General features: G+C 44.2%; 5 protein-coding genes across 11 annotated transcripts; 2 read left to right on the forward strand and 3 right to left on the reverse strand.

Moving 5' to 3' along the window:
* The first annotated feature begins 1,656 nt into the window (after nucleotides 1-1,656).
* On the forward strand, nucleotides 1,657-4,511 carry LOC101027174 (rhicadhesin receptor precursor). The gene is made up of 2 exons (NM_001353020.1): nucleotides 1,657-1,885; nucleotides 4,146-4,511. Exons 1-2 carry the CDS (start codon nucleotides 1,802-1,804, stop codon nucleotides 4,221-4,223), a joined length of 162 nt encoding a protein of 53 aa, NP_001339949.1. The 5' UTR covers nucleotides 1,657-1,801; the 3' UTR covers nucleotides 4,224-4,511.
* Nucleotides 4,512-5,921: 1,410 nt separating this feature from the next.
* Nucleotides 5,922-8,533, forward strand: LOC100283806 (uncharacterized). Its single transcript, NM_001156704.2, has 7 exons — nucleotides 5,922-6,028; nucleotides 6,626-6,867; nucleotides 7,005-7,188; nucleotides 7,274-7,348; nucleotides 7,450-7,559; nucleotides 7,689-7,907; nucleotides 8,027-8,533. The coding sequence occupies exons 1-7, from the start codon at nucleotides 6,016-6,018 to the stop codon at nucleotides 8,432-8,434; spliced, it is 1,251 nt and encodes a 416-aa protein (NP_001150176.2). The 5' UTR covers nucleotides 5,922-6,015; the 3' UTR covers nucleotides 8,435-8,533.
* Nucleotides 8,534-9,289: 756 nt separating this feature from the next.
* On the reverse strand, nucleotides 9,290-12,115 carry LOC100285497 (UDP-glucose 6-dehydrogenase). The gene is made up of 2 exons (NM_001413711.1): nucleotides 11,245-12,115; nucleotides 9,290-11,067 (listed from the first exon to the last, which is right to left on the reverse strand). Exon 2 carries the CDS (start codon nucleotides 11,043-11,045, stop codon nucleotides 9,600-9,602), a length of 1,446 nt encoding a protein of 481 aa, NP_001400640.1. The 5' UTR covers nucleotides 11,046-11,067; nucleotides 11,245-12,115; the 3' UTR covers nucleotides 9,290-9,599.
* Nucleotides 12,116-17,668: 5,553 nt separating this feature from the next.
* On the reverse strand, nucleotides 17,669-20,584 carry LOC100275978 (uncharacterized). 2 transcript variants are annotated; one of them, NM_001176837.2, is made up of 4 exons: nucleotides 20,267-20,439; nucleotides 19,296-19,388; nucleotides 18,426-18,781; nucleotides 17,669-17,848 (listed from the first exon to the last, which is right to left on the reverse strand). In NM_001176837.2, coding segments are annotated over exons 1-4 (567 nt in total). In that variant the 5' UTR covers nucleotides 20,384-20,439; the 3' UTR covers nucleotides 17,669-17,847. The 2 variants fall into 2 exon arrangements, with proteins under 2 accessions (NP_001170308.2, XP_035821409.1); XM_035965516.1 differs by lacking the exon at nucleotides 17,669-17,848 and having other exon boundaries at nucleotides 18,422-18,781; nucleotides 20,267-20,584.
* A 1,910-nt stretch (nucleotides 20,585-22,494) lies between these two features.
* On the reverse strand, nucleotides 22,495-27,217 carry LOC100193162 (uncharacterized). Of its 6 annotated transcripts, none has more exons than XM_035960775.1 (4): nucleotides 26,830-27,217; nucleotides 24,298-24,387; nucleotides 23,489-23,840; nucleotides 22,495-22,874 (listed from the first exon to the last, which is right to left on the reverse strand). In XM_035960775.1, the coding sequence occupies exons 1-3, from the start codon at nucleotides 26,968-26,970 to the stop codon at nucleotides 23,520-23,522; spliced, it is 552 nt and encodes a 183-aa protein (XP_035816668.1). In that variant the 5' UTR covers nucleotides 26,971-27,217; the 3' UTR covers nucleotides 22,495-22,874; nucleotides 23,489-23,519. The 6 variants fall into 6 exon arrangements, with proteins under 6 accessions (XP_035816668.1, XP_023156218.1, XP_020396055.1 ...); XM_023300450.2 differs by having other exon boundaries at nucleotides 23,489-23,855; XM_020540466.3 differs by lacking the exon at nucleotides 22,495-22,874 and adding an exon at nucleotides 23,118-23,395 and having other exon boundaries at nucleotides 23,489-23,855.
* Nucleotides 27,218-27,525: the final 308 nt, after the last annotated feature.

The raw sequence follows: 27,525 nt of genomic DNA on the forward strand, positions 1-27,525 counted from the left end.
CATTCTAGAAAAGTGGTCCGATGCAACGTCGGACTAGTCCGGTACGCCAGGTTGCCGAAGTCTTCCAGAAGAGCTATCTACGTAATTGGTGCGGCGCACCACTGGACTGGTGCGATGCGCTAGGTCGCCAAAGACCATCCGCTGGACTTACTGGAAACAAAGTCCGGTGCGCCCCAATCCAACTGAGTTGAAGTTCAAACTAATAAAACTTCTTCTAATTGATTTTGTGTTTCTTAAGGATGTTACTATGACTTAGACAATCATTTCTAGTGACTGTCCAACTAGTCTAAGTTATGAATATTTACTTCTTTAATTTCTTTAACTTAGTTTTCTGTTCTAAAAACATCTTTTCTAATATTGTGACTTCTCAATGCCTCTAAGGTGCTAAAAACATTTCTAAGGGCATTTAGAACTTATCCAAGTATATAAATTACTCACAATATACCTTATCCAAAATATGCCCCTTTTAGCCTTGGATTGAGCTATAATGTCGAGTTGTATTCTAGAATTTGACACATATGAACCTGCAAGAACGCACTTAGCAAACCAGTTAGATCTCAAGGTTCTGTAGGTTATTAATCACCAAATCAATCTAGAAATGCCATATAGCATATTTCCCTTTCATATGGACATAGGCCGGGGCATGGGCGCATACACTTTAACCAACTTAAACGGTGATCTTAGTGTACACCTGCTATGAAATTGAGAGAATTAGACTGACATATAGCATATTTCCCTTTCACATGTGTATCTATTTATCTAGTATAAGATGATACCTCATACAATTTGCTTAGATCTTAAAGAACAACATCAATCTAAGGTGGCATCTCATCCTCTATGTGTTGAGAACTTGAGATGGCATGATTAGTATCGCGTTGAGAATAAGTCTTGATTAGCTGTGTCTATCAGACGAGTTTAAAAGCTCTAGTGGTCTCTCACTAGAGCGTACAAAAGAAATTGCATCCTCAACAAAAGAGAAGGCTTATGTGCGGTTGTTTTGGCGTTTATAATTTGGTCTCTGCTTAAACTTGATTTCTGCCCACTGTCCTATGCCCCCTTTGATTTTTGTTCTCAGCTTGATTTGATCTAAGGGTGTGTACAACTCCATTTATTAGGTGGTCTCTTAAGAGGTCATTAGTGGGTTAATTGAAAAAATTACAAGAGACGAGATCTTCACGAAGAGTCCGTCTCTACACGATTCTCCATACGCATTGTCTCTTAACTTCATTTATTATTCAGGGGCTCAGAGTTGCACCATACAATATCTTTGTTGTCTCTTATACTTAGAAAATTGTTCACCGTCTCAGGGTTGTACATGCCCTAAGTGTTCGTAATGGTTTGGATTCAGTTCAAGGTGTTGTTTGGTTCACATATTTATAATGTGAACGGTAACTGATAACGTTAAACTATGTTTGTTTAATTCCAACCGTAATTAGACATCACACTAGATACCGCTCTGTGCAAACTTGTTACCTATCGTTGTCATTTACGCTATATTTTGTGAACCGAACTGCAACCAAGTTTTATCTCCAAAATAAAAATTTTAGGGACTAAAACTTAATCAGTAAAATTTAGAAGGGTGAGTGGTTGACTACTAAACACCTCCACAGCCTAGGTTTGGAAAGAAAAAACATACCCGAACTGATATCTGATCATAGAGCCCAATAATAGCCCGGCCCAATCAACACGGATGCTCGAGAAGAAAGGCTGAGACTGAAACGTAGGAACACCCCGAAGTCTGAACATACTAGAAGCGTAACCCTAAGTCTCGGACCCCAACCCTCGAGGAAGGCGACCGGAGATGGCGGCGTCGTCGGCGGTGGAGAAGCTCAAGGTCCTCTGGGACTCGCAGGTCAACGACGAGGAGCAGTGGGCGCTCAATTATGTCCGTACCCCCTTTCCCTCACTCCGCATTCTCTACCTCTTCGTGAGCTTTTTTTCCCTTCTTGGTGGTTCACTGGTTCGTCTCAAATACTGCGGCTCGACCTTTTTTTTTCTCTTTGGTAGTTCGTGTGAAATACTGCATCTCGTACCCGTGGCGCTAAACCTTGTTGCCGTGTGCTTTGAGGTGGGCGATTTGATTCGACACGCGACCGCTGCTGTACGTGCGGTGGTGTTTGGCGGTTTGGAATGTTTGATGTTGCTTACTGTGATTCATGTTCATTCTGCTTGCACGGATAGGATTTCAGTCTCTATTGCGGCGAGATCTCTGTATGTGTGTTTTTGCTCCTAAAAGTTCAATCAAATGTCCATAGCAAAGTTTAAATGATGTAGTCAGATAATTTTTGTAACCTTCATCAGGCACTAGATATTTAGGATGCGTATTTACATTGTGATTGTGATGCCTGTTAACTGAAGTTTCCATTTGTATATTTTCCCCTTTTTTCAGTTTTCCTTTGGAATTTGTTGTTTGATGCTAGAAGTCGTGAGGTTGCTAAATGACCAGAAGCCAAATCCCCATACTTTTGTATGATATACTGGCATTCCTTGAATGCTTTCATTGCAATTTCCTTGTCAGTTCACAGCTAGTGACTAACGCATGTTTTTCTTTGTTTTCTGTTTGTTTTTCTTACTTTTGTCTCTTTTCACTTTTGGCTGTGAAATGGTTTGTAAACAAATTGTGAGGTGATATGTCAGTATGTCACACATCTTGCTTTACTATTTAATTATTTATCCCTTTCTGATTTTCATTGCAGAAAAAGTCTACATAACCTCCAACCTTTAGATTATATCTTCACCTCCTCACCTTTAAAACCGGTTGTTTAACCACATACGTTTTACAAAACCAGACAAATAACCCCGTGAGCAATTTAGTTGATGGTCTTGATGACATGATATTGATTTAAGCGGCTGCAGTTTTGTCTGGTTTTGTAAAGCTGATGGCGTTAAACAACTGGTTCTGAAGGTCGGGGGGTGAAGTAGACTACACTCTAAAGGTTTAGGGGGTTATGTAGACTTTTTTCGTTTCATTGCCTTGTTCTTCTGTTGTGAAATAATAATAGGCCTGCTAAATTAGTAAATTGAACATCAAGATTAGTGATTAGAGGTAGCAAGGCTTAGAACCTAGCAGGAAATGAGAAAAAAGGTTATGGCTTAATGCCTGATACTCATAATCATAATTGTTATGGTCCAGGTCAATTTTTATGGTCCAGAACAATTTTTGCTAATAGTTTTTTTACTATGGATTTCTATTTAGTTGTGTACTTATTGTCTCATCTGTTTGACTGTTAGGAGTAGGACATGTTTGTTTTTGGCTTCTTGTTTAATTTTTAGAAGACACGTACCTACCTCTTCCTGAAGTGCCCTTACATTACATCATTATGTGTATATGCTGCTGCACTCATTTTTTTTCTATCCTCATAAATAGGTTCCTGAGATAAATGAATTGAATGAGCTAGCAGAATTAGCTCTACAAACGAGCATATAGTCATCTTATTATTAATAGGTAGGGTGCCTGGTCTGACCTTGAGATAGAAATAGAACTGGTGAGTATATTACAGCGCATGTGTTATTCTTTAGTTTGATTTTAGATCTAAGTTACATTTCAGATTGTATGTTATTGTTAATAAGAGTTTGTATGGTGTGCTATCCTGATGGGGGGCCTCCGAGGACCTAATCTCTGTCGAAATTCCCTAGGCGGTCATAGATGGAGGGCCACTTAAGCGGGCCACGCGTCACAATTCTAAGCAGTGCAGTTTGCTGACAAGTTTATCTGATTTCACCTAAATCATGTCCCGCAAGGATTTCATCTTCAGTATGACAGATTGTTGGTATACCAACCTGAGTGCTTGGGTGATAATTGTGAAGTTTGCAACCTAGGTGTGACAAACGGTAGCATCTCTAGTTACTGATGGAATGCGTTATTCGGTTTGTGTGTTATCTTCGTAGGCAGTTGGATACTTGACTGCTCATTTTCGCAAAATATGTTACTTGAAATATGCACATAACTACACATACTTGAGTCTGCAGTGTAAAGTCCTGTCATGAACCTAGAATAGCACATAAGAGAATATTATGGGCATGGTTAATCATTGCACCTGTTTTTTGCTAATAATCTCCCCACGTGTTACTTTAGGACAAAGTTGGATGATAAGTTTCTAACTACACTTCCTTTTTATTTTTATTTTGCGGTTTCTTATTTGCAGAAGCTGCTGAAGGCTGCTGGTCTGTTTGCGGGATCCATCTTCCTGATGCGGAACTTCGGTGATCTGATGGCCATTTAGTAGGCTTATCAGCGTTGTTTACTTGGATCCTATGAGTGTTGTTTTGATGTTCCAATAATTCCTGCTATGAATATGAAAGGCTATTTTGCTCCGAAGAGGACTAGATCTGTGCCGATAGTGCTTGATCTTAGACTTTGTAGCCATAGAGATTAGACCCTTTAATATTCGGCATGTACCGTGGATATTTTGGAACGATGGTATCAGTCTGCACCCATAATAATTTTTGATGGGTCATTAATATTTTAAGAGAAGATGTTGCACCGCAGGGCAGGGTCTAAGATGTCTTAAGATGCACAAAAGTGTGCTATTAAAAATGAGGGCAGTGGTTTTTACTGGATGAGTACTGTTCATCGTATGTCCATGGCCAGCATATATTCACATGGGATTATGTGTCATTGAGCAGAGTACCAGGATGGGAATCTGCTTGCTGAAACCCTGTTGCAGCCTTGTGATGGACACTTGCATCAGTTTGCACAAGACCGTTAAAGAAAAGAGGACAAAGGGGTGAAGAACGATGATAACAGACTGCTGATTGGAGGAAGGGAGAGACCGAGAGAGCGGATCCTCCCCTGAAAAAACTGGTAGACAGCTAGCTCACTCTCCTGTGGTATTGGATTTTGTAGTGCAGCTGTTGCCATTTATTATCACTTGTCAACTGTGGTGTTCAAAGAAAACAAGCATAGGCCCCAGGAATATGCCGCTTCTTTTTTTTTAAAGAAAAGTGGGAGGCCGAAGGCGAACCTACACATGATACACGCAGGAATCTCCCATCTCCATCGGGTTCCGGGCAGGGCATTTGGTCTAGGAGTAGAGAGTACGATGGGGTGCCATCTTCTCGGACTTGCCTGGCACGGCCATGATGGGCGTCTTTGGTTGACCGCTGCTGCTGAATTACGACTCGCGACGCCGTGCCTTGAAGAGGACGCTGACACAGCACAGAGTAGACGAGCCACGGTCGCTGCTGCCAAGAGGACGCTGGCCGTGGGGGTGGGGTTACCATGTTTCATCAGTGGGTGTGTTTGGTTTAAGGTCAAAGGAGGATGAGTCGGGGTGCCACCGTCCCCTCAATTTTTTGGATCACGCCACTCCCAAAAATCACTCCGGTGTTCACCTCGTCCCTGCTTGACTCTCAACCAAACACTATAGAAAACGTGGGTGCCTCATTCCATCTTTCTTTGTACATTCAACCAAACGCAAAGTTTCAGCCTCCATAAGTAAACACGATTCCATCAGGTAGCGTTTGGTTCCGACTTCCGAAGATAGTCGGAATAGAAACGGCGGCTCTGTCAGGAAGATTTTGATGTGCTAAAATGGTTCAACATTTTAACATAATAATTTTCTATTTCTAGAGCCATTGTGTCCCACATAAAATCAATTCAAACAACACCAAATTGGAAGCTGAGCGTCTACATCCTACCCTACTCCAGAACCAACCAAACGCTACCTCGATTGCTAGGGAGATATGCTATTCGAGTGAGCGGGTATGAACACAGGTTTCAGACGTGTCTTGGCCCTTTGGCTCAGCTCAGGTCACAAGTCACACCCCGGTGCAGAAAGGAGCTCCAGATCACAAGTCGGTCAAACGATCTCCGGGGAATATTTTATTCCGTGGGATTCCGATGCGGCCAGTCCTCCTCCCCTCTCTCCTGTTTCTTCTAGTAGTACAAATAAAGAAGAAGAAGCTGAGCTGCTCGAGGCACGGCGAGGGAGACACAAGGCGAGTGTCCCTACTCCGAGGGCAGTCTCGGTGTGCAAGCGCATAGCATAGCAGGAGCCACAAGAAAAAAGGCCCATGGCTTCCTTCTGTAAGTTCAAGTTCTTGTGTTACCGGTCACCACATCACTTCTTCTTATAACCTCTCTCTCTCTCTCTCTCCCCTGTAATTCCATTTCCTGGAGTTTCATCTGAATGTTCGTGTATGCATGCTTAGAGCATCTCCAAGAGCTCTCCATAAAACGACTCCTCAAAATCAGTTTTAAGGGACATCTAAATAATAAGTGGGGGTAAATTTTAATCCTTTCTCCAACAGATCCCTTAAATCAGCAGTTTGTTTTTGGGGAGCCCAAAAAACCCCTCATTTGTAGCTACAAATGAGGGAATTTTAAGGGCTATGAAAAAGTTGGGGGCGCTTTAGGGGAACTGTTGGAGACATGTTTTTGTGTTTTTCCCAAAAAAAATAGATTTAGGGGAGACTTCTGGGGAGCTTTTGAAGATGCTCTTAGTTGCTTACCAGTGACCACATCGTAGTTCCAATTCCATACCATCTACAACAAGTTCTCCAGTTACTTTGTGCATGACTGATGGCTAAGATCGGAGGATTCCCTGTTCCTTCCTCCCTCCGCTCAGTCGCTCACCAAAGTTCATGCCCAGATCGTGAGTCGTTTTGTCCTGTCGCTTGTCAGCACCGAGTGGCCGGATGACACGGACGGCGGCATCTTCTCTGGCAGCGCGCGTGGTCCTCGCGCTCCTCCTCCTCATCGGGGTATCCGGTTCCGGAGCCACCCAGGCAGCGTCTCCCCACACCCACCACAGTCGGCAGCTGGATGTGAACCACAAGAAGCCAGTGCAGACGTTTCGGCCCATCAACATTGCCCACCGAGGGTCAAATGGCGAACTGCCCGAAGAGACAGCGGCCGCCTACCTGGTAGAGCTAAATTCTTCCTGTTTTTTTTGTTCTGAACAAATCATACGCGTACGTACGTACTGTATCGCCTTGGAGTTGCACAAACAAAAGGCTAAAACAAATCGAGAGAGAGAGAAAAAAAACATTTAATTTTGCAGAGGGCGATCGAAGAAGGCGCGGACTTCATCGAGACGGACGTACTCGCGTCCAAGGACGGGCATCTCGTCTGCTTCCACGATGTGACGCTGGACGCGACCACCGACGTCGCGGACCACGCGGAGTTCGCTGGCAGGAAGAGGACCTACGAGGTCCAAGGAGAAGATGTCACCGGATGGTTCATCGGTATCTCCTGCTGCTGCTGACGATGATGATGATGATGGTGGCTTGCGAGACTGATCAATCATGTTTTTTTTTATTTGGTTTCCAGTGGACTTCACTCTTGAAGAGCTCAGATCACTGAGGGTGAAGCAGCGGTTCAGTTTCAGGGACCAGCGGTACAACGGTTAGACACACTCTCTCTAGTTAGCATGCAGTCTGACTGACCTGACCTCTCACGTACGCTGTCTCTCTTCTTCTGTTCGATCGCATCGGATCGGACCACAGGCAAGTACCAGATCATTACGTTCGAAGAGTACATCCTGATCGCGCTCTACGCTGACAGGACCGTCGGGATCTACCCGGAGATCAAGAACCCCGTGTTCATCAACCAGCACGTAAGTATATATATATTAGCCTGATCTGATCTGCCCAATGGCGGCGACGACGACGACGACAAACTCCAAGGAAAAAATTTCCTCTTTTTTTCCTCAAGAAAGAAAAAAAACCCTCTTGTCATCCTCCAGGTGAAGTGGTCGGACGGAAAGCGATTCGAGGACAAGTTCGTGGAGACGCTGCTCAGGTACGGCTACGGAGGCGAGTACATGTCCGATGGCTGGCTCCGGCAGCCGCTGTTCATCCAGTCCTTCGCGCCGACCTCGCTCATCTACGTCTCCAACATGACGGACTCCCCCAAGCTGCTCCTGATCGACGACACGACGGTCCCGACGCAGGACACCAACCAGGTACGCACACGCTAACGCTAGCTAATTGCATGCATCGCACGCGTGGGCTGCGGCTCCAGTTCAGTTCATCTCACGTGGTTCGGGCTGGGCTGGGCTGGGCTGCGCGGCTTTGCGTGCAGTCGTACCACGAGATAACCTCGGACGCCTACCTCGCGTTCATCGGGAGCTACGTGGTGGGGATCGGGCCGTGGAAGGACACGCTGGTGCCTCCGGACCCGACAGACAACCGCCTGGGACGCCCCGCCGACCTCGTCGCGCGAGCGCACGCTCTGCGTCTCCAGGTGCACCCGTACACCTTCAGGAACGAGAACCAGTACCTGCACTTCGACTTCCGGCAGGACCCCTACGCCGAGTACGCGTACTGGCTCGACGAGGTCGCCGTCGACGGGCTGTTCACCGATTTCACTGGTAGTCTGCACAAGTACCAGGAGTGGACTAGGCCGTACCGGAAGGAGCAGGAGAAGACGAGCCCGGAGGCACTCTTGCGCGAGATCGCGGGCATGCTCAAGAACGACGGCTATGACTGATGACTTAGGTTGCCTTCAGTTTTCCCCGTCTGTCACTCTCTCTGTAATGGTTAACTAAATAATAAAGCGACGGTTTCATGGATGCATCATCTGGACGTGGGTGTATCATTACCAGACACTGAATTTTCAGTAACGCTCTTTAAAACATCAGTGGAGTATCTCGTTTCCTTGGGAACGGGGGATGTTGCCAATTTTTTTTCCCAATATTTTTTATCTCTTCACAAAAGTTATAGAAAATATTGGTTTCTCCTTCTCATATGATTTTTAAAGTCTATAGCAAACTTATAAATATTTTAAGGATGTATTTTTAGATACATATAAGTTCCGGGCCTAGCTTTTAGTATATATGCGTGACACGGTCCAGCCCAAAATTATTTCTTGCTATAGTGGCCCAAAAAAAGTTAGGCTGAAGCACGATCAACACAGGTCGGCACGACACAGCACGGCACGACCCAACTTTCAGCTCTACAGCATGAGTTGGGATGAATCATGTTTTTAGGCAATGATCAATCACCGAGTTGATCGATACTGGGACGGACTTCAACAACACTGCAAATTCATTTTCGACCAGCCTGAAGTAATCTCCGCTGTGAGTAATGACGAATTCATTCACTATACCTTCAATTTACTATGTAGACATGCTTTTATTTTGGTAGGTGTGGTTTTATCGACGGTTAATGTAGTGATTGCTTTAAGAATTAATTTAATCTTAAAATTGCACAAATTTTCAAACATGTACTCCTATTTTTCATTGCTCCTAAACTCACCGATGTCAAATTTTGACTCACTTCATTACCGAAAGATCCATCAGCTCAGATGATCATTTAAACTGAGATAACTGGGAGTTAACTTTCATGACAAGAAACAGCATCAATGCTTTGCCAATGTATATAAATAAAGCTACAAACAATTCAAAATTTATATATCATTAGTACTCCGTGCATGTATGCAAAAAGATTCTATATACTACCTAAGTATAAAACATGTCGGCATATCGATCGAGCTAACTTGTAAAAAAACTGTGAATTAAAGACCACAATGAAATTAACAGGGAAACCTAATTAATATACTGATGAATAGCCGAATCGGATGAGAGGGAGGATGAAGAAAGATGGATGCATGGGGCCGCATGTCAAGGAATGCGCCCTACAGATGGATCGATGGATCACGCGACGGCTGGCATGTCCTTGAGCCAATCGTCGAGCGGCTTGCCGATAGCGTAGACGACGAAGCCGATCTCCCGGAGCTTGGCGGGGTCGACGACGTTGCGGCCGTCGAAGATGAAGGCTGGCTTGTGCATGGCGTCGAACATGCGCTTGTAGTCGAGCGTCCTGAATTCGTCCCACTCGGTGAGGATGCAGACGGCGTGCGCGTCGCGCGCGGCCTCGTAGGCGTCGGGCGCGACGGCGACCTGCTTGGCCAGGTCGGTGGCGCTGAGCGGCTGCAGGTGGCGCGGGTGGTCCCAGTCGAACTTGTTCATGGCGAGGTCCCGCGACACCTGCTCCCCCGTCACCTGCGGGTCGTAGATGCTGATGACAGCCTTGTCCCCGAGCAGGCCGTTGCAGACGTCGATGGCGGGCGTCTCGCGGGTGTCCCCCGTGTCCTTCTTGAAGGCAAAGCCGAGCACGGCGATCTTCTTGCCGGCGACGGTGTTGAACATGGAGGAGACGACGCGGTTGACGAAGCGGCTCTTCTGGTGGTCGTTGATCCGGATGACCTCCCGCCAGTAGGCGGCCACCTCGGGGAGGCCGTAGCACTCGCAAATGTAGACGAGGTTGAGGATGTCCTTCTGGAAGCAGGAGCCGCCGAAGCCGACGCTGGCGGAGAGGAAGCGCGGGCCGATGCGCGCGTCCCTGCCGACGGAGTGCGCCACCTCGGTGACGTCGGCGCCCGTGGCCTCGCAGAGCGCGGAGATGGCGTTGACGGAGGAGATGCGCTGCGCCAGGAAGGCGTTGGCGGCGAGCTTGGACAGCTCGGCGGACCAGAGGTTGGTGGTGATGATGCGGTCCCCGGGCACCCACTGCGCGTACACGTCCCTGAGCCTGGCGACGGCGGCGCGGCCCTCGGGGGTCTCGCGGCCGCCGATGAGCACGCGGTCGGGCGCGAACAGGTCCTGCACGGCGGTGCCCTCCGCCAGGAACTCAGGGTTGGACAGGATCTGGTAGCGCACGCCGCGGCTGTTGTGCACCAGGATCTTCTCGATGGCCTCCGCGGTCTTGACGGGCACCGTGGACTTCTCCACCACGATCTTGTCGGAGCGGGAGACGTCGGCGATCATGCGCGCCGCGCTCTCCCAGTAGGTGAGGTCGGCGGCCTTGCCGGCGCCCAGGCCGCAGGTCTTGGTCGGGGTGTTGACGGAGACGAAGACGATGTCGGCGTCGCCCACGTGGCGGTGCACCTCGGTGCTGAAGAAGAGGTTGCGGCCGCGGCACTGCCTCACGACATCGTCCAGGCCGGGCTCGTAGATGGGGAGGCGCTCGCTGTTCCACCCGGCGATGCGCGGCTCCGAGATGTCCACCACCACCACCTCGATGGCCGGGCACTTGAGCGCGATCACCGCCATCGTCGGCCCGCCCACGTACCCCGCGCCGATGCAGCAGATCTTCACCATGCTCGCTCAGCTGCCCCGCTGGCTGCTACACCGTACCACATGCATCAATGTTAAACACCAAAACATGGATCCATCTTTATTTACTGTAGTAGTGTAAGGTAGTACATTAATTACAGTCTACCTGCTAGTACTAGCAACAACACGGTAATCTTCATCAGAGTAAAAAGAGAAGATTTTATAGATCGATCGAGGTGCAAACCTTTGGCTCCTTGGTGCTACACTACGTACGAGGAACAGGGAACGGAATGGAGCATGCGAAATGGCGTGACGAAGAAGAGGAGAAGATGGGGTGTGCTGCGCTGCCGTGCTGACAAGTGAACGGCTACGAGCGAGTGTAGTTTAGTGAGCGCCCACTTTTACCGCTTATAGCTCCGTCGCCTCCTCTGCTTTGCACCATCATTCACCACTGAGTTGTGAATTATACATCCTCCGTTTTACAGTAAAGAAAATCCCCTTGTGTTTTATTCAAGAAAATAAAAGTTTACGATTATTGCATTGGGACATAGCCTTTTGTTCAATGGCACATCATCACCTCACCTGCAGGCTGCAGTAGTAAATGAAAAGAACTATAGATAACGATGCTGAGCAATCAACGACCACAAACACATAGCCGATTAATAATCTCACACCATTATTGTTACGCGCTTCAGATGCATACGCAAAACATGTAGACATTTCACAATAATATAATACTAATCTGACACCTGAATGTTAGATGGACTCAAAATACTTGAATATGATTAGACGACACATAATCGAGACATGCAGACCACAAGATACTAATGTGTACAAGACCATATATACACTTACAGACAAACAAACCAGCTCAAATATGCTAAATATATTGAAAATTATTTATAGTCTTCTATTGAATATACAACCAAGATCTGGCAGTGCAAGTAGATAGAACAAGTATTACTGAAAAATTGGCTAGATTAGGGACCAAAGAAAACATTAATACAAACATGCTAAAGGCCAAAACAAAAGATAACTGTTCATATAATTTAAATGACCATACTCAATAATAAATAATAGGACCAGCAGATAAAACTGATGCGCCCACACATACACCACCTGTGTCAGAAATAAATGCGACACAAAATAGGATCAATCACAGAGAAGACACGGATTTAACGTGGAAAACCCCTCCAAAGTGAAGGGGAAAAAACCACGGGCGCCGGCAGGCAACTTCTCACTATTTTCAGGTGGTTACAGATCGCAGGAGATTTACAATTGAGATGGATATCTCCTGCGGCTTACAAAGATATTTATAGAGGTGAAACCCTAAAACGATCCGTACCGCGGGGGGCTCCGCCCCCCGCACCCCCCAGGCGTCCCTGGGCTGTGGGAAGGCCAGTTGGCCTCGCTGCGCTCCGGCCCAAGCCTCCCGGCGACGGGCCTCCGCTTCGCTCGCCAACTTGACCGCCTTCTTCAGAATTTGGATCACAAACTCAACAAACTCCACCTTGAGACAAATTCCTTGTAGCATCATAATAGCAAGCTCCACCTTAAACAAATGCATCATTATCTTGCCGACGCCAACAGCCACTAAGGGCTAATTTATAATACCAACTAAGTTTGAGCATAGCTCAAACTTAGCAACAGAAACATGCTTTGTCATCATATCAGCTGGATTATTATCAGTACTGATCTTGCATACCTTCACCAACCCTTTTTCAATGATATCACGAATGAAGTGATAACGGATATCAATATGTTTGGATTTCTCAGTAATCATCTGATCTTTGGTGAGATGAATGGCACTCTGGCTATCACAATAGATGGTAATGCAAGACTTAATTCCACATAGCTCTGAATATATACCTTTCAACCATAAGGCTTCCTTAGTAACTTCTGCAATTGCCATATACTCAGCTTCTGTGGTAGACAAAGCAACAGTATCCTGTAAACGAGCTTTCCAACTCACAGCACAATCTCCAATAGTAAAGACATAACCTGAAAGAGATCTCCTCCTGTCTAAATCACCACCATAATCTGAATCAACATAGCCAATCAGACCATCTCCAGATTTACCAAAACATAAACAAGCACTAGAAGAACCACGTAGATATCTGAAAATCCACTGAACAGCTTTCCAATGCTCTTTACCAGGATTAGACATGTATCTAGCAACAACGCTCATAGCATGAGACAAATCAGGACGAGAACAAACCATAGCATACATGAGTGACCCAACAGCACTAGAGTATGGAACTTTTGACATATATTCAAGCTCAGCATCAGTTTCAGCACACTGTTTAGCAGACAGTTTAAAATGAGGAGCCAACGGAGTACTCACAGGTTTAGTATTTTGCATGTTGAAACGACGAAGGACCTTCTCAATATAATTCTTCTGGCTCAAGTACAGCAGTCCAGACTTCCTATCCCTGACTATCTCTATGCCAAGGATTTTCTTTGCAGCACCCAGATCCTTCATATCAAATTCGCTACTAAGTTGTGCCTTTAAAGCAGTGATTTCCTTCATGCTCTTGGCAGCAATCAACATATCATCAACATATAGCAGCAAATATGTAGGTGATCCATTAACAAATTTTAGATAAACACAACTATCATATTGAGACCTCTGAAAGCCCTTAGAAAGCATAAATGAATCAAACCTCTTATACCATTGTCTGGGAGATTGTTTCAGACCATATAAGGACTTCTTCAACCTGCACACATAGTCTTCTTTTCCAGGAACAATGAACCCCTCTGGCTGGTCCATATAAATGTCCTCCTCCAAATCACCATGTAAGAAAGCAGTTTTCACATCTAACTGTTCAAGCTCATAGTCATGTACAGCAACAAGACTAAGAAAGGTACGAATTGAACTATGCTTGACAACAGGAGAATAGACATCAGAGTAATCAATTCCTGGAATCTGACTAAAACCTTTTGCAACTAGCCTTGCTTTAAAGCGCGGAGGCTCTTTTGGAGTCATACCTTCTTTTCTTTTGAAGATCCATTTGCACTTAATTGCCTTTTTACCAGAAGGCAGCCGAGCTAGTTCCCAAGTGCCATTCTTATCAAGAGACTCCATTTCTTCATGCATAGCACCCATCCACTTTTCACTATCAGTACACAATATAGCTTCTGAATAATTCAATGGTTCCTGAACATTATCAACTTCTTCAGCAACAGCCAAAGCAAAAGCAGCATTGCACTCTTGAATCAGTCTTTGGGGCCGAACTATCTGCCTCCTAGTTCGGCCTTCAGCAAGAGACTGGGGATGAGACTCCACAACAGGTGATGAAATTTCAGAAACAGAATTTTCAGCAGGTTCAGCAGATGGTGGAGCATGATCATCAACATCCCCTCCGTGCTCCACCTGCACACTGATAGACTCAGAATTCTGGTTAGTAGCACTGGTAGATACAACCGAAGGAAACATGGCAGATTCATTGAACACAACGTTTCTACTAAAAAATGCCTTCTGTGTATCAGGATTCCACAATTTATATGCTTTAACACCAGATCCATAACCCAAGAAAACACACTTAATTGCTCTAGGCTCAAGTTTACCATTATCAACATGTGCATATGCAGTACAACCAAACACTCTCAACTGAGAATAATCATAGGGGGAACCAGACCAAACCTCAATTGGAGTTTTCTTATCGATAGCAGTGGATGGTGAACAATTGATCAAATGACAAGCAGTGGAAGCGGCCTCAGCCCAAAACTTGCGGCTCAAACCTGAGTTGGACAGCATACACCGAGCCTTGGAGATTATTGTTCTATTCATACGCTCTGCCACACCGTTCTGCTGAGGTGTATATGGTATAGTGTGGTGCCTCACAATGCCCTCCTTCCTGCAGAAAGAGTTAAAATCACCAGAACAAAACTCCATACCATTGTCAGTTCTCAGAACCTTCAGCTTCCTCTCAGTCTGCTTCTCAACCATAGTCTTCCAAACCTTGAAAGACTCAAAGGCATCTGATTTTTGCTTAAGAAAATAAGGCCAAACTCTGCGTGAATTATCATCAATGATAGTCAACATGTAACGAGCACCACCATGTGAAGGTATACGTGACGGCCCCCACAAATCAGCATGAACATAATCAAGAATATTTTCGGTATTATGAACAGCAGAACTGAATTTTACCCTTTTATGCTTACCGAAAACACAGTGCTCACAGAAATCAAGAGTATCAGCATGGCAGCCATCAAGAAGGCCTCTCTTGCTCAATTCTGCCAAACCAGGTGCACTCATATGGCCAAGGCGCATATGCCAAATTTTAGTAGTCTCAGAATCAGATGCAACAACAGCATTAGCAGAGCCAGAACTACCTCGAAGCACATATAAGTTTTCAGCTTTCAAATCACCTTTAATAACCACAAGAGAGCCTTTTGTTACCTTCATGACACCGTCACCAGCGGTATACTTGTAGCCCTTTGTGTCCAGAGTACTCAGAGAGATGAGGTTCCTGGACATGGATGGAACATGTCGTACTTCAGTCAATGTGCGTACAATCCCATCGAACATCTTGATCTGCACGGTGCCCATGCCAACAACAGTGCAAGGGGAATTATCACCCATCCGAAGAGTACCTCCGTTCTGCACAGCTTCATAGGTACTAAACAGAGATTTTTTAGTGCAAACATGATATGAGCAAGCAGAATCGAGGATCCATTGGGCATCATCAGCAGCACAACCAGCAAAGGCAATAAGAACATCACCATTATCAGAATTATTTTCGGATGCAACAGAGACAGTACCTCCAGTCTTACCCTTCTCCTTGTTCCTCTTCTCCTTGTTCTGCAGTTTGTAACAGTTCTCAATTACATGGTTCGTCTTCTTGCAGTATTTGCAAAATAATTCATCGGATGGCCCCCTTGACTTGGAGCGACCCCTCTGGTTCTTCCCCTTTCCTTTGCCACCTGAGTTGGACTTTTTCTGATCAGTGCGGCCACGGACATACAAAGCTTCTCCACTCGAGCCAGCAGCATCTTCCGAGTTAACCATCTGTCTCATTTTTTCTTTCGCAGTCAAAGCTTCATACACTTCAGCCACGGTTAGAGTATCACGACTGTATAGGATGGTATCTCGAAAATTGCTAAACGATGCAGGGAGGGAACACAGGAGAAGAAGAGCTAGGTCTTCATCATCAAACTTTACCTCCATAGACGTCAGATCGGCCACGATCTCCTTAAACACCGATATGTGCGTCAGAACGGATCCTCCTTCCTGCAACTTGTGGGAGAACAACTTCATTTTGACATGCATCTTGCTGGTCAGATCCTTTGACATACAGATCGACTCCAGCTTCAACCAGAGAGCAGCGGCAGTCTTCTCTGCCAGAACCTCCTGCAGAATATTGTTAGACAGATGAAGGTGAATATGTGCGAGCGCCTTACGATCCTTGCGCCTCTCCTCATCTGTCCACGTCCTGGCATCCTTGTTGCCAAATCCATCTAGGGCATCATCCAGGTCGCGATCAGATTGCGAGAGAATTGCCCGCATCTTCACCTGCCACAGCGAGAAACGCGTGTCGAGATCCAGCAGCGGAAGATCGTATTTCATTGTCGTCGACATCCGTGCGCCGGCAGGAAACCCTAGCACACCGATCACCAAACAACCAAAGCTCTGATACCACTTGTCAGAAATAAATGCGACACAAAATAGGATCAATCACAGAGAAGACACGGATTTAACGTGGAAAACCCCTCCAAATTGAAGGGGAAAAAACCACGGGCGCCGGCAGGCAACTTCTCACTATTTTCAGGTGGTTACAGATCGCAGGAGATTTACAATTGAGATGGATATCTCCTGCGGCTTACAAAGATATTTATAGAGGTGAAACCCTAAAACGATCCGTACCGCGGGGGGCTCCGCCCCCCGCCCGGCGACGGGCCTCCGCTTCGCTCGCCAACTTGGCCGCCTTCTTCAGAATTTGGATCACAAACTCAACAACCTGCTTATGTGTGGATTTGGGAGGGGAAAAACTAGCGTTTCTTCTCGAGCTAGTAGCTGCGTGCCTTCGTACATGTGATTCATGAGTGTGCCAGTTGTTGTAATTAATTTGAGCTATGCATATATTCTAAGAAAACGTGATACGAAATCAATCGGCCCCATTACAAAATTACACTTGCATGGAAAAGTTTGGCAAACGGGTCCTTAACATTCTGTGAACTATTCGACGACATACTGCCATACTCACAGAAGTGTGCGATCATCCATATGTAGTCATCATTAGTTCCCCACTTCCCCTACTGAAACCGATCAGAAGCACAAACAGATGGGGAAATGGGTTTACACTGCTTGACTACACAGCATCCACAATAAGATTGCAACCATTCTGCAATTTCTGGGTGGAATGAACCACCTGTAGATTATTTTGTTGTGCAAAGAGTCCATTTTACTCCTGGACCCCTGTGAATGCATTCATAATTTCACTTCTTGTCCTACTATCCAAACATTGGTATGGTGGTTTCTTATATCATTTAATCTCATGGAATGCCAAACAAATTATCCACGAGAAGTAGCATCAACTTGCACAGCCGAATTTAATAAGTAAAAAGATCGGTCCATTAGGTTCTAAAAGAAAATGACACCAAGGTTCGGATAGATGACCAGAGACAATTCTACTAAGTTTAAAGTGCACAATTTCAAACAGCAGAATTTTTGTCGTCTCTGGAACACAAACAGCAGCAGTCTGTTCTACTGTCAGTCTGCAACCAATCAGCGCTACATTTGTCTCATCCTGCCTTGATCCCAGCTAGACACACTATGTATGTACTTGTTATAGGTGAAAGTTGATCCTTGAAGGCCACCATCTTGCAAATTTGGTCAGTCCTAATCTCTGAGGTTCACAAGACAAACGTACAGTTGATATGAGCAAATAGAACAGGAAAACAAGGTACTGGTTTTGATTTAAGGTGGACCTAATATGGATTTAGATTAACAGAGGTATAGGAGCAATTGTAAAGTCTTCCCTCACTAATTCTATATACATTAATTCTTCAAACAATAGCAATAGCAACCCAGTTACTGTTATGTGCTATCATGACATCTTAATATCTTATAGCCTTCAGATTTGATTTGGATGAACTACTTGTGGAGCTTCATCTGTGACACCCTAGGGTGTATGGTCAAACATGAGTCGTACCAACCTAAAGACTTGCAAAACCAGAAAAGGTATATACAACTAACCAACTACACTTATTTTATGAAGGGTTTGGAACTTTCCATTCAAATGAAGCTTCAAAGCTCAACTGTTGTTCGTACAGAAATAAAAAGAACATGGATCGTCATGTTAAGTGGATATGCTAGTGCCGGTTAAAAACCTGTTACAGTAAAAGAAATACAGGCTACTCACAACAATTATGTCAGCAATACCAAATTAAATAAAGAAGAACGAGGTCAGTCAGAATCATTACCAGACATCCCATCTACTTGGCCGCTTCCTCTTAGAAGGCAATGTTTCCACAGGATTTGGTATATCCTTTTTTGGGAAAATCACAGGCCTTGCTACATCAGAAAGCATTTCTCTATCCTCTGGTTCACTGTCACTCCCGGACTCTTCACTAATCCATCCATAGCAGGGTGGCCTTGCACGAGGAGGTCCTTTGGCTGGAGCCAGTGGCAGTACACATTCCAAGGGAGGTGAACTGTTTGGAGAAGCTTGCAGTTCAAGGGCTGATTGAGATCCATTTGGTGCCTCGTCATGCACTAGTGCGACTTCCATACCATTTTGTGGTGGTGATGCCTCTTCTGCAGCCACTGCTTCTTGTTTCTGCATAACAAAAGCCTATCCATTTGAAATCTGACTGGATCGCAAAATAAATCCCAAGAAGTAATATGCTCAAAATGAGTGGCTTTTCTTGGCAATTTCTTGATGAATAGCATAAATTATGGTCATAATATTGTATGTTTCATTGCGAGTTTTCATAGTAATCATAAGCAGGTTTGAAAATACAGGGCTGAGAGCTTGACATGGATGTATGTCCATAAATATGCAAATCTAGAACATTAGGATGTTCTATAAAAAAAATAGTCACAAGGTGTTAGTGTTATTTGGCTCGTAAGCCAGTGAAATTGCTTTTTGATTTCAATATTCCAAAGGAATATATGCGGCACACATATGTATTTGTGGATCAATGCTACAACTCTACATTCTGGAATCAGAAGCCATGCACAACTAAGATGTGAAATTGAGGCAAACAGAACTCAACCACGCCATGCAAATCAAGATTCAAGAATAGCGACGACAAAGTGCCACAAACAGGCAAGGAAGAAAGGAAGTTCACCTGATCATCCTGCGCCTGTTCTTCCAGGAGTTTGTCAAGCACAACACGGTACGACGCCTCCTCCAGGAACAACCACCCATCTTTCCCGTACAGCTGTATCATTGAGTATCATTGACAAACCAGTGAGTATTCCTTATTCCCCAGTCATGCATTTGTCAGAAAAGAAAAGGAATTCCTAAGGGGGTGTTTGGTTGCTCCTGCTAAAGTTTAGCCCGGGTTACATCAAGCGTTTGACTTTTAAATAGGAGTATGAAATATAGACCCAACCAACTGGACTAGATTCGTCTCGTCTTTTAATCTTCGGCTGACAAATTAGTTTTATAATCCGACTACATTTAATACCCGGAACGGAAGTTCAAACATTCGATGGTACAGGGGCTAAATTTTAGTGGGGTGTAACCAAACACCCCCTAAATCAAATACTGAGCCATCATGACGAATGAAGTGTCAGGTTTGCTACACTCCTCACCCAAAAAAATAAAGGGGAAACAAGTAAAACTATGATACCACTGAGAGTGCATTCACCTCTCCCCCACAGGACAAAATCGAGGTGGTTTCGTTGCTAGAATCATCCTGTAGCACGCTTGTCTAAATTTCAGATGCACAGCATTGTGATGTTCTCCACTGAGCTAGATGATCAAGCAGAGAATCGAGAAACCCCAAAAAAAAATCTAGCCGTGTCCCCGTGGTTTCTTGAAGCAGGAAAAGGCGCTACCTTTTCTACTCCACCGTCACAAGAATTTCAACCGCGTCCATACAGAGCGAAATAGCAAGAAACTAGGCGTATATAGCAATCTTGGTAGGAAAAAAAAAGCAGAATTTTCTTTTCCATCTGAGGTGCAGAGCAAGTCTGAACACTGAAGAGGAGGAACATAAACAGAAGGACACTCTACAGGTGCCTAGTACCCTACGTATGGTACTCGGTGACAAGATTCCAAGAAATATTTCTGAGGAAGGGGAGCAGCAGCTACCTGCAAGAGGTTGTTGATAATCTTGCGGATTTGGGGCTTGGCGAAGCCGTACTGGGAGAGGTGGTCAATGGCGGCGTCGATCCGCCGTTCTCCTCTCTTGGGCCTCGGCCGCCCCATCGCTTCGGCCGCTGTGGTCCCTCCTGATGGTGGAGGGAGTGATTCTTGAATGCTCCGCGCTCTGATTGAACGACAGTCGGGTGAGTCTCGCCTCTCGGAGACAGACACCGAGCAGGGAGCAGGTAGGTTGCTCAACTTAAGGCAGCAGTCAACAGATGGCTGCTATGAATTGCCATTATTTGGTTTGTTGCATGAAGTTTGGTGTGGTCATCACTTCATGACGTGGTGAGGTTGCAACTTGCAACCAACTTGTGAATACATGAAGGTCCAATTTAGGCCCCTTTGGTTTAAGGAACTAAACATTAATCTTTTCATTTTAGTCTCATTTAGTTCTTAAAATTAAACGGAGAGTCTAAAACAGTGACTAAACTAATGTAGTCCCTAATCCCGTAACAGGTGACTAAAATGACTAAATCATATTAATTCCACATTTGCCTCTCATTCATTTTAGTTGTACTAATGGTAGGAGATTATTAAGGCGCATTTTGGTCTTTTTATGAGTCATTTAATATGTTCTTAATACTTTTAGTCACTATAACTAAACAGGGTAGGGACTAAACTTTAGTCCCCCGACTAAACTTTAGTCTCTAAACTAAAGGAACCAAACATAACCTTAATAGCATAGTTAAACAAAGTTAAAGCAACAACCAACTTAAAATGAAAAAAATGAATAGCCTGAGCTACAATTATGGAATCTTTCCATGTGAAACCAAATTTGTTGATGCTCTTTGACTCAAGAAGATCATGGTAGCCATCTCTTTTTGGTTGTCGATGATAGACCATAGTGGAATTTATTATCTAAGGGTATGGGTAATTAACCGCGGATAATTATCCATAAAAAACGAGTATGCTAAAATTTATTATCCAAGGGTATAGGTATGTATATAATAAGGTATCCGTGGCAGTATCCATGCATATTATCCGATGAATATTTAATTTGTGGGTATCCATATATGTTATCTGCAGGATAAATTATATTGTTGTTAGAATGTTGCATTCTAGGAATATTGTTTTATATTGTTTGTGTAATCGTCCAATAACTTGACGCTGCTGGAATGTTGAAGTTGTTGTTTGATGCCGCTGGAATGATCAAATTGTTAAATTATGATAAATTTGTTGTTTGGTGTCGAATACTTGTAGCGGGTGGATAGGTAACAAATATCTGTCACGGATATCTGGCAGATACGAATATGGGTACAAATTCATATTTAGGAGTATTTAAAGCATATATACGTACAATTATAAATTGAGTTTTGTCTTGCAGATATGGATTACCAGTGTTCCACTTGTCATCCTTAGCCACGAGGGCAAGGCGAGAGGAATTGGAAATAACCTGCCAAATAGGGTTCCAATCTTCCAGACTTCTAGTGACCAGTTTGGTGGGCCGACCGTTTGACGGGCTAAGAGCCAGAGAAGAATAGAAGATGCATCGTCTTGGAATCCTTGTGGGCTGGTCTCTTTTCTAGTTAAATCGAATAACTGAGGACAAAACCCGATTTAACCAAAATAATTTCGGCTAACCAGCAGAGACAACCAAAATGGTCACCAGTTTTTTTCGATTTCGGTGTATTCAGATTCGATTCTGGTTTTTTCAGTTTTGGTTTTCGGTTCCCCATACTCACAGAAATGTGCAGTCGTCTATATGTAGTCACCGTTAGTTCCTGATTGGTTCGTTTCTCTGGCTGTGCAGTTGCACCATCGGAGATTCAAAGCGATTCAAAGCATATTTTGTTGGGTTCTTTTCTCTAGGCGTCCAGGTTCAGCTGATGCAAAAAAACTCATGCGGTTGCATGCAAAAGCACATATACCAAAAAATATTTTTTGTTTGTTTTTTATTATATCTTTGAATTTAAAATCCAATCTGAGCGATTTTATATTTGTGTTTCTAAGATTTTTTATAAAACTAAACCATTTATGCTATATATATTTAAAAATAATAATTTATTTAATCACATGTATTTATGTACCAAATCAACAAAAAAATGTCTGTACCAGCATACCTCGATTTATACAAGCAACCAAATAAATATATCATGCATGAACTCAATGAGGTTCTTCTCATCATGACTCAGCTCAGTTAGCCTGGCTAGGTTTCTACTGGCAACCAAACAGACGGAATGTTTCTTTCCATTGCACTGAAACCGTTCAAAAGCACAAGCAAATAGGGAAATAGGTTTACACCGCTTAACAGGATAGGCCCGGTGCTGCCCGAGGCTCCACATGAGAGATATCTAGCAGCCACAATAAAGTTTGCAAGCATTCTGTAATTCCTGGGTGGAACCTATCATCTCTAGATTCTCCATCACGCAGAGTCCATTCTTCTCCTGACACAATTTCACTTCTGATCCTACTATTCAAACAGTGGTTTGATGGGCGTTTCTATCATTTACTTCCTGATGCTCCCATCTAGATACACCATATATGTACTTGATATAGGTGAAAGTTGATCCTTGAAGGCCACCATCTTGCAGCCTTTGATCTCAGTCCTAATCTTTGAGGCTCACAAGACACAAACGTACAGCTGATATGAGCAATTAGAACTCGAAAACAAGGTTCTGAATTTGGTAAGATATGAGTTGGCCCTAATATGGATTAACAGAGATAGGGCAGCGATGTGATACTGTGTGGCCTTCAATCTGATTTGGGGGGAGTATTTGTGAAAGTTCGGCTGACACCTCTAGCATGTATGATCAAACATGAGTTGTACGGTTGTACCAACCCAAACATATTGATGTGAAACCAGAGAAGGTATATATACACATATAACCAACTTCACTTCTTTTATGCAGGGTTTGGGCCTTTCATCCAGATGAAACTCCAAAGCTCAACTGTTGTTCTTACACAAATAAAGATAACATGGATCGTCATGTTAAGTGGATATGGTAGTGTCGGTTAAAAACTTGTTACTGTAAGGCCTCGTTTGTTTGTGCCGGATTGCACCCGGAATCGTTCCAGCTAATCAAAGTTTATATAAATTAGAGAACCCACCAATCCCAAACAACCGAACGGCACCTAAAAGAAATACGGACTTGTCACGACTCACGACAATTGTGTCAGCAATACGAAATTACATAGAGAAGAGCGAGGGTGAGTCAGAATCATTACCAGCTAGGGTGTGCACATCCCATCTACTAGGTCACTTCCTCCTAGAAGGCAATGTTCCCACAGGATTTGGTATATCTTTTTTGGCGAAAATTACAGGCCCAGTTACATCGGAAAGCATTTCTCCATCCTCTGATTCGCTCTCAGACTCGGACTCTTCACTAATCCATCCATAGCAGGGAGTCCTTGCACAAGGAGGTCCCTTGGCTGGTGGCACTAGCAGTAAAGGTGAACTGCTGGGGGAAGCTTGCAGTTCAAGGGTTGATGGAGGCTCATTCGGTGCCTCACCATTCACTCGTGAGACTTCCATACCGTTTTGTGGTAATGCCTCTTCTGCAGCAGCTGCTTCTTGTGTCTGCATAACAAAAGCCTATCTCAAAATGAGCAGCTTTTCTTGATGACTAGCATAAATTTTTTATCAAAATATTGTATGTTTCATTGAGAATTTTTCATAGTAACTATAAGCAGGTATGCAAATACTGACATAGCGGACAGCTTCACATGGATGGATGTATGTCCATAAATATGAAAATTTAGGGCATTAAATTGTTGCTTAGAAAATATTATTCTAAGGTGTTATGTTACTTGGATTGGATCGTAAGCCACTGAAAATGCTTATGGATTTCAATTTTCAAAGGAATGTATGTGGCACAGATACGTATATATGGATAAATGCTGCAACTGGCATAAGAGGCTATGCACAACTAAGATGTAAATTTCAGCCAAACAAAACTCAACCATGCGATGCAAATCAAGAATAGCGAGAACAAAGTGCCACGGACAGGCGACGAAGAGGCCAAGAGTGAGTTCACCTGATCCTGCTGCGCCTGTTCTTCCAGGACTTTAAGCACGATACTGTATGATCCCTCCTCCAGGAACACCCATCCATCTCTCCCGTACAGCTGTATCATTGAGTATAATGGACAAACCTGTTAGTATTCCTTAGAGCAACTCCAAAAGTTCCCTAAAAAATTCTTCCCCAAAACCTCTTATTGGGGGCTGTTGCAAAAAAAAAAACTCCCCCAAAAAAATGTTAACCCACAGCAGAATGCTAAAAACTTGCCCTGAAAATTTAAAAAGGAATCACATGGGCCAAGGAAAGCTGTATTGGGCCACGGCAAGCTATATTGTTGTCTGCACTTCGTTCTCTGCAGTCTGCACCAGCGTGGAGAACTGCAGCTGCAGTTGGGCGCTATCTTACGTTATTTCGTAAGAGCAACTCCAAAAGAATGCTAAAAATGTTTCCTTAAAAAATGATTATTAGGGGTACTCTAAAAAATCTTAGGAGCGAATTATAGTGTGTACTCCAACAGTTTCCTTAAATAAAGTCTAAAAAGCTTAAAAAATTAAAAAAAAAATCCTCCATCTAGCTCTGCATGGATGCATGCGGCAGAATAAAAAATATGGGAGCCAGCATGCACACGGATTGGGGAGGTATAAATCACGCGAAAATATGAGGGATGAGAGCAAGCGGATGAGGGACGCGGATTTTTTGGGAAAAGAATGAGGGAGCTGTTGGAGCAAAGAAAATCATTTTTCTTCCCTAATATCTGTTTTGGGGTTGGTTTACATCTTCTGTTGGAGTTGCTCATAGACCTGTTAATTACTTTTGTTACTTATATTAGAAACTACAAGGTGTATTGACAAACTTCAGTGGCATACAACCTGAAAACTGTAGTGATACTGTGATAGAATCTGAAAATTGCAGTGACACAGAACCTGAAACTACAAGGTGCATTGACAAACTTCAGTGACACGGAACCTGAAAACTGCAGTGACATAACCTGAAAATTGCAGTGACACAGAATCTGAAACTACAAGGTGCATTGACAAACTTCAGTGACTTCATATTGAAGTACTACAGGGATTCATAGTTGAAATCTCCTTAGTATATGCTTTGAAGTCTGCAACTCCCATGGAATGAAGCATAAAACCATCTCTTAATGACTGAACCCAATTTACAGTACCTAACCACAAGAAGCAACTGACAAACTTAATCCTTTCACTTCAGCTATTTCAGTCAAGGCCGAATTCTAAATCTGGGAAACAGGTATGGCTGAATACTAAGCTAAGACATTGTGCTATAGCCTTCAACCTAATTTTACTAACTTCCAGATATCACGTACATTCATAATGTTGAAATCAAGCATCAGCATCTTAATTATCTTTGCTTTGTACAAAAAAAGATTCAGTTATTGGGACCCAAGCAAACAAAGCAAGCCCAAGTCAATGCAGCAAGACAAAAATAGCAAATATCCACGATGGGGAGCATGGCGAGGAGAGAGAAGGAATGGAAGAGGCCGGGAACCATCGCCACGGCGAGCTGCGAGAAAAGCACTAGGCCGCATGACGTGAGCGCACACCACAGCACCTCACACGGCGACAACAAAAGGACTGACGAAGCGTGCGCAGGATTGGGGAAGACCTTCGCTCCCGGATATTTACCGGAGAGCGGTGCTCGGATGCAGGACACCGGTAATTTGAGGGAAGGAGGTGGGGGGGTGTTGGACCGGCAAATTTTGCTTTTCTACCCCAAACGCATTTGCAGGTTGGTTTTAGCGTTCTTTTGGAGATGCTCTTATTCCTCAGCCTGTCAGCCAAGCATTGCATTTGTCATAAAAGAAAAGGAATTCCTCAATCAATTTCAAAATTTGAAGAATCAATGGATCACCTCTTCAATCATGAAAAAAGTGTCAGTTCTGCTACATTCCTCACCCAAAAAATAAGGGGAGAAAAAGTAACATTATGAGACTACCGAGCAGGGACGGACCAAGTGGGTGGTCCATATGGTCTACGGCACAACCTAAGATCATATAAAGTTAGTTAGCATAGTGGTGTAAGTACTATCTTTTGAAATTGGCAGTCAAGGTCCGAGTCATGTTGTTCTCTGTTTTTTTTTCTTTTTTTGATATTTTTTCTGGCACACCCTAAGCGTAGCAGCTGGATCCGGTACTGCTACCCAGAGGGCACCCACCACTGACTCCCACAGGGCGAAATCTAAGGTGGTTTCTTTTCTTTGCTAGATGACCAAGCAGCACATCGAGAACCCCGAAAAAAAATCTTGCCGTCTCCCCGTGGTTTCTTGAAGCAGGGACAAGCAGTACTCCACCACCACAAGATTTTCAACCGCGTCATACACAGCGAAATAGCAAGAAGTAACTAGGACGTATATATAGTAGCAACCTTGGGAGAGAAAAAGGCGGAATTTTCATTTCCATCAGAGGCGCAGACTGCAGAGCAAGTCTGAAGAGGAGGAACATGGACAGAAGAATACCCTAGTACCCTAACACTACTCGATGGCAAGATGCCAAGGAAAACTTCTGAGGAAGGGGAGCAACAGCTACCTGAAGGAGGTCGTTGATGACCTTGCGGATTTGGGGCTTTGCGAAGCCGTACTGGGCGAGGTGGTCAATGGCGGCGTCGATCCGCCGTTCTCCTCTCTCGGGCCTCGGCCGCCGCATCGTCTCGACCTTCTGCGGTCCCATCTTCCAGTGATGGCGGAGGGAGTGAACCTTGAATGCTCCAAGCTCCACGATTGAATCCAGAGTCAAAGGAGTCTCTGGAGGCGGATCGCACGGCAAGGAGGGAAGCAGGCGAAGTGCTCAACAGATGAGTAAAAAGGCGGTGGCGTATTGAGCTCTGGGCCTATGCATCGGGAAAATGGTGAAAACCGGGTGCCGGCCTGGCGCAGTGCTGCGGGCCGAATAATCTGATCACAGTCAGTCACAGGTCAGGCCGGGTACGAGCATAATCTCCAATAATATCTTAAATTGGTGTTTCAAATTAAAATATAGGGTTTTAAGTAGAAAAAATCACTATAACAGTTCCTTATTTTATAAAATTTGTATAAAAAATTATAAGACATCATCTCAAGTGCCTTAAATATACTATATCATAGTAGCTGCTCTATAATTTAAATTTGGACTTTAATGTTGGAACAAATTTTTTGTTGATGTTCTAAATTATATAAAATATACTTACTTTTTAATTACAGGACATTTTTATAGGTAACACGGTTGGAGATGCTATAGAAACCCAAC

This window comes from Zea mays, chromosome 1, assembly GCF_902167145.1.
Source record: "Zea mays cultivar B73 chromosome 1, Zm-B73-REFERENCE-NAM-5.0, whole genome shotgun sequence".
NCBI classification, from domain to species: domain Eukaryota; kingdom Viridiplantae; phylum Streptophyta; class Magnoliopsida; order Poales; family Poaceae; genus Zea; species Zea mays.